The 6,531-nt window shown below is 52.2% G+C and overlaps 1 protein-coding gene across 1 annotated transcript; it reads left to right on the forward strand.

The window, feature by feature from the left end:
* On the forward strand, positions 1 to 5,448 carry LOC140551159 (uncharacterized). Its single transcript, XM_072674534.1, has one exon. The coding sequence runs from the start codon at positions 913 to 915 to the stop codon at positions 2,575 to 2,577; it is 1,665 nt and encodes a 554-aa protein (XP_072530635.1). The 5' UTR covers positions 1 to 912; the 3' UTR covers positions 2,578 to 5,448.
* The last annotated feature ends 1,083 nt before the right edge of the window (positions 5,449 to 6,531 follow it).

Below are 6,531 nucleotides of genomic sequence, written 5' to 3' on the forward strand. Positions count from 1 at the left end.
CAGCCGAACGCCACATCACAAACGTGTAAACTGTGAACTAGGTCAACTGCTTGCGCTCGTGCAGCTGAAACAGCTTCTGGACATCTTCAGGTTTTGATGTCTCAGACTTTGGCGCAAAGGCTGTGGCCCGGGGCCAGAATTATAATTTGTAGCAAAGCAAGCGCCAGTGTGTCTGTAGTGAAGTGGAACACTTACAAAACAAAAAAGGCAGGCTGATCTTTATCGCCCGTTTGTTTGTTTTTTTTAATTCCTCAGTGAAGTTAGCAAGAAAGTAATGTTCCCGGTTAGTCCTTTTAGCTTAGCCATGCGTTGTGCGATGCCTGTGTCTCAGGTTTGGCAGAGAAGGCCGTAATTGGTCTGATGCTACGCTAATTTAGTTTGCTGAGCAAATTTCCAGCTGTGCGGCCTAAGGATAGATATCTGATCCCATCTAGGTTCCAGAATTGCATTAAATCCGGCCAGCAGAAAAGACGACGCTCAGCCTCCAGGAGCTAATCCAGTACAGAAGCCAGAAACGTATGGGATCGCCAAGGCCACTGGTGAAGACAGGACTGGCCTATTGATTCTGTACACCAGTACTGATTTTCCCTGCATCTGAGTTGTGGACGTTGCATGAGAGGGACATTATGATCTGTAGCTCTGACGGCAATCCAGCAACATCGCAGAGCGACGCTTCTAGTGCAGATTGAGTGCAGATCTGCCTGCAGATAGTCGACCATCATTAGTCCATTAGCCTCTAGATTGCTGGCAGGTTCGACAGACGGTTTTTGGCAGGAGTCTTTGTTGACGTTTTGTCTCGTTTTCTGAATTTTTCATTTGTGAAGTGCTGCTTGACCGTCTGCATGCTCCTTTTTCGTTCTCCTTCTCTTCCCTTTGGTCAACCCCTCTTTGTCACATGTGCCTCTGTCAGTAATGCATACCGCAGGTGCTCTTGACTGTTCCGCAGGGCACGATAACCTGCCACTAGTGAACCATCGGGACGTAAAGAGTGGCGGCCTGCCATCACTTGCCCGAGAGGTCAACGACAATAATTACCTTGTTCCAGTGCAGAACAGTCACCGGCAACCTAAACTCTCTTCGCCTCAGCAACAGCAGCCTGTCAGCCATGGTATGGAGCTGGTCAAGCTGCCTGCCGAACCTACGAAGGGGCAGCTGAGGCGCCTGGAGCAGCACCAGCTGCAGCTCCACCAAATCCAGCAGCGGCAGGAGCAAGAGAGAAACCAGCGCCTGTGGCTGGAGGGTGCAAGGCAGCGGCTGGAGCTGCAGAGGCATCTGGAGAGGCAGCGAAGGCTGCGGCATGAGCGGCAGAGGTTGGTGCGGCAGGATGAAGGGAGGCAGCAGCTGGAGCTGCAGAGGCAGCAAGAGAAGCAGCGGATGGAGCGGCAGAGGCTGCGGCAGGAGGAAGAGCGGCAGCGGCTGGAGAAGCAGAGGCAGCAGGAGAGGCAACAGAGACAGCGACAGGAGGAAGACATGCAGCAGCTGGAGGTACAGAAGCAGCGTCAAGAAGAAGAGAGGCAGCGGCTCGAGCTGCAGAGGCAGCGGCAGGAGGAGGAGCGGAAGCGGGTTGAGCTGCAGAGACAGCAAGAGAGGCAGCAGCTGGAGTTGCAGAGGCAGCGGCAAGAGGAGGAGCGGAAGCGGTTGGAGTTGCAGAGGCAGCAGGAAAGGCAGCAGCTGGAGTTGCAGAGGCAGCGGCAAGAGGAGGAGCGAAAGCGGCTTGAGCTGCAGAGGCAGCAGGAGAGGCAGCAGCTGGAGTTGCAGAGGCAGCGGCAAGAGGAGGAGCGAAAGCGGCTTGAGCTGCAGAGGCAGCAAGAGAGGCAGCAACTCGATCTGCAGAGACAACGGCAAGAGGAGGAGCGAAAGCGGCTTGAGCTGCAAAGGCAGCAAGAGAGGCAGCAGCTGGATCTGCAGAGGCAGCGACAAGAGGAAGAGCGCAAGCGAATGGAGCTACAGAGGCAACAAAAGCAGAAGCAGGAGGAAGAAAGGCAGCGTCTGGAGCGCCAGAAGCAACTAGAGAGGCAACGGCGCGAGCTACTACAACTGCAGCTCCATCAGCAACAGCAAGAGCACAGGCAGCGTCGGCAGCTCCTGCAGTGGCAGCTGGAGCTGGAGCAGCAGTTCCGGCTTAAAATGCAACAGCAGCAGCAGCTGAAGACGCTGTCACCCTCATCCGGCCTCTGCACCATCTACGAGGCCATGGAGACCAGCGAAGACGAGGAGGAAGACAGGATTCCCCGCCAGGACTTCCCAGCAGAGTTGCCCCTGCGAGCGGCCAATGGGAACCTCCGCCGTCCACCTCCACGCGAGCTGGACTGGAACACGAAGGTGGACATGGTGCAGCAACTGATCAACCAGGCCCTGCTGCTGGAGGGCGAGGACGGCTGCCCACCACTGCTTTACCTGCCCGGGCAGGGAGGAGGCATCCTCAGCCCCCTGGAGAGCAGCCTCTGGCCCCACATCCTGCCTCAGCTCAGTCCCACATCCGCCACCGTCACTTCTGTTAGCAGCTACTCCCCGACAAGCCAGGGCAGCTCGCCGCAGGGTGACTGGACCGTGGTCGAGCTCGAGACACACCACTGACGGTTACCTGGGGAGCTTCAAAGCGCACTGCTCTGGAGTAGGGTCCAACAGAACAGAAGTTTAATATCAAATTTTAAGATTCTAAATTTTATTTATTGGTCTAGTGAGCGCTCAGGCCCGACTCCAGAGAGCTGCCAGTGTCTACGCCAGTCTACGCCAGTCTACGCTAACCTGCTCTTAGTCTAAGTCTAAATACGCTAGCAAGAAATGAAGAATTTGGTTCCAAGCTTTCATCAACTTTTGTTTTCCAGGGTAATCCGCCGTTGGGAGTGGGCTTTACTCACACAAGACCTTGCCGTGGTGTACAATCATGACTTTGCTATTCCTCACAGCTATTGGGGGCGAAAAACGTCTTATTATTGGAACTCTGGAACGAAGCCCTGCGGTCTCTTTCACAGTCTCTCGTTTAGACATTTGGTGATTGGTGTTTCTTTGCCAACAAGCTCCAGGTTTGTCCTACAGTACCAGCCAAAAGTTTGGACACCTTCTCAAGAGGGCTGTTTGGAACTGGTTTCCACGTTAGACCTTCTTTTTTTAGTACCTGATATGTAGTGTAGGGTTCAGGCCTGCCCTGTTCTCGCTCTGGAGCTTGTCCTAAAAGTTCCTAAAAGGAAAAGATTGGCCTGGATGCAGACTGAGCACATTTTGCACCCAAGTAGCTTCCTGGCGAGCCGCCTAGACGGCCTCTACAGCAGGCTTGAAGTCTTGAAGATGTTCCTCGTGACGTTTCTTACTCTTTAGAAGGAAGGTGTGTCCAACGGTGAGGCTTCTGCAGGTTCCAAATGCCACAGAAGAACCACTTCAGGCTTCATAATTGAGACGTGAGTGTGGGGGGCCATCTAGGAACCGGTGAGTTTTGTCCATGGGTTCCATATTGGCCCCACATATGAATGCCCACCAGGGTCAGTGACGGGACCGGGACTGGGACCAGGAGGTGGTCCCCTACATGGGTCCCCTACATCTAGGTTGTACACTTGTCCCATCTAGGCCCCATGTGGGTCTAGTGTGTGCTGTAATGATGGGGTTCCAACTGGATCCCAGTAACAACACATACAGTACAAAACCCGCTCAGATCCCATGCACACCTGGAACCCGACTAGCCCATGTTCCACGGTCCCGTGTGACCCCACATGAACTTTTTGGATCTTCAAAGGATCTTCACACTCACACACACATCTCTATTTCAATCAGGTGTGTCCAAACATTCGACCGGTACTGTAGTTTCCCCTATCAGCCCACGCCCTGTGTTTCGGACGTGCCCTGCTCCACACAGTGTACTATGGGCCAGTTGTTCCCAGTGCTAATCTGCACCAGAGGTAATGCTGCGGACCCCTTGTCCTGCAGCTGTAAGCTATCATTGCCCTGTATTTGCACTGGTGTCGGTTATTAGCGTAAGGTTCTCATAGTGCCTGTGGTGCTTTCAGCTGTTCAGTGTGAACCACGGTCCAGTTTACGCTCTGTATGTATAATCCTTCAGCATGAATCAGCTTGTATGGTATGAACTCATACACCAGAACATAGAGCTTAATCAGCCTGATCCTGGATCAGTGCCGGCTTTTAGGATCTCTGCTAGGACAGTGAAGTGCCGAATGGTATGGCTGATCCTAGATCAGCCCTGTAGTCCACTGTCTTCTGCAGATTTACTGCAGCGTATCTTCGTGATTTGAGGAGGCCGGCGAGTTCACACGTGCCCTTACCTGAACTGAGCTTGCTGGGTGGGGACTCCAGGCCTGGACATTTCGGAGGCGGAGCTTCAGGAGGATTCAAGACGCTACACCTACTTCAACCCAGTACTCTCTGAACAGAATAGGCTCCATCTGACCACACTACTGTCCAAGCTCAAACAGTGTAGATTAAAGTTCTATAGTTATATGAAGTTATATAAGATATGTAACCTGGTTTATTCGCGATTTAAAGAATTGTATTATATCATAATAATATACTATATTAGCATTATTATTAGCACTCTCCAGGTGGGTAGATGGCGCTCTCTCTTTCTCTCCCCTTGTCACTCTTCAGCGATGTTGGCCCGGCCCAGGCGTCCGTTAGCTGGTGCAGTCCGGCACTTTAGCCCTCATAGCGTGTCGGCTGCCCGGCATCAGTCAGAAATGAGCCCTTCTAGTGTCGGGAGCAATGCGAGTGCTAGGGGGGGCTACGAACGGGTGAACCAAACTGGGAGAAAAAGGGAAACAGTCGATAAATTAATTTAGTTAAAAATATTATAATAATAATTACTGTTTTTTCTAAACATTCAGAGCTGGGAGCAGATTTCTCCACACTGCACAAAAGGTTACAGAGCACAACTCGCTCATCGGCCCTCCCACTCCTTTCTAAATTACCCTCATTATCGAGCCCCTGTAGGCCTCGGCGTGTGACGGAACTGTGTAGTAAGTTCACGGTACGTCCTGAAGACCCTGCGCGGGAGATCATTGGTGGGCTCTCACATTGTGAAAACACGTTTTTTTAATTGTTGCACTTTTAGCTGGAACAGATGATTAGCCCCAAACGAGAGAACTGCAGCAGGGATCCGCCGGCTCTCCGAGAGCCCGTCGAGGAGAGGACTTTATAGACAGCCCTGAAGACAGAACTGCACTAATGACCACTGCGAGAGAAGAGGGATGCTAGGGGTTGTTAGACTCACTCACTCACTCTCTCTCTCTCTCTCTCTCGCTCTCTCTCGCTCTCTCTCTCTCTCTCTCTCGCTCTCTCTCGCTCTCTCTCTCTCGCTCTCTCTCTCTCTCTTACTCTCTGAAAGGGAGATTTCTCTTCTGTGTTCTTTCTCCACATTCCTCAGCCATTACCTCATTTCCTGGGTCCCTTTGCCTCAATAGGTTTCCCGGGTTACCCGGGATGATGTCATGGCAACAGATAAAGGAGGGGGGTTGTGGGTGGGTGGTGATGGTGCTGGGTAGGCAGGGGTGGGAGGAGGGTGCTGTTTGGAACAAAACCCACAGAGAGGGAACAGGACAGGCCTGGACCCACAGTGGGCCCCAACGCCCTAACCGGGGGTCCCTGTGGAAAGTGTGTGTTAAGGTCGCTAGTCGGTGTGAAATAGTGGCTGATCCAAAATGATCATTAATGACGTATTCCTAATGACGTAATGTCTGGGAACAGGGGCGCTGTATGAAGGGGGAGAGGGGGGGCGGAGTTGGGATGATTCCAGGGGCCCTAAATATGTATTAATGGAGTATTTCGGTGTATTTGTAAGCCGTGGGCTCAGTGTATTATCGTCACAAGGGGCCAAAAATTGCCACTAGTGGCCCTGCCTGGGAAAGCCATTGGTTTGGCTGTAGAAAATGAGCAGCCTGCCTTAACTGAGAGGCTGACTGTACTCGGCCGTGTCTTATTAGAAAGTGTGTGGGCTTAACCTTGCGAAAAATATGATGCCATTATAATACATCATAAATATCATGCCACACAAAAAACCTTGTATGTACATTTTTGCTGTTTTTTCTTTACTTGACATGATGCCAATCTTCCAGCCCATCTCCCCAAGCTGATACAAGCGGCCCAATCCTACATTATTACCACTAGTTCCATAAACCGCCTCCTAATCCTGTACGACCCCTAAAGATCGCTGCTTCACTACTGTTTCACAAAAAAAGGCCACAGGAGGGTCTTGGCTCTGGAAGCCTGGGTGTGGTTTTTGGACGGGGATGAAGAGAAGAGCCCATCTGCAGGCTCGGCGGGTGGGGGGCTGGTTGCACAAGGCCCTTTCTGCACTTTGACAAGGGAAGAGTTTTATTTAAGCCGTGCCTCGCATCACGACCGAACCCCAAACCGCCCCTCGAATCCAACTACATCATATAGGGAGGGGGTGACCCGCAGCACAGACTGACCCGTATGAGCAATAACGAGCCAGACGACATTCACCTGTGCCTCACAAGTGACAGCCTCGTCCTTCTGTGAGGTATAAGAAATAAAAGGGCCTACAGCACAAAGACTGCAGGGCCT

The sequence above is a fragment of the Salminus brasiliensis genome, chromosome 3 (assembly GCF_030463535.1).
Source record: "Salminus brasiliensis chromosome 3, fSalBra1.hap2, whole genome shotgun sequence".
Lineage (NCBI taxonomy): Eukaryota > Metazoa > Chordata > Actinopteri > Characiformes > Bryconidae > Salminus > Salminus brasiliensis.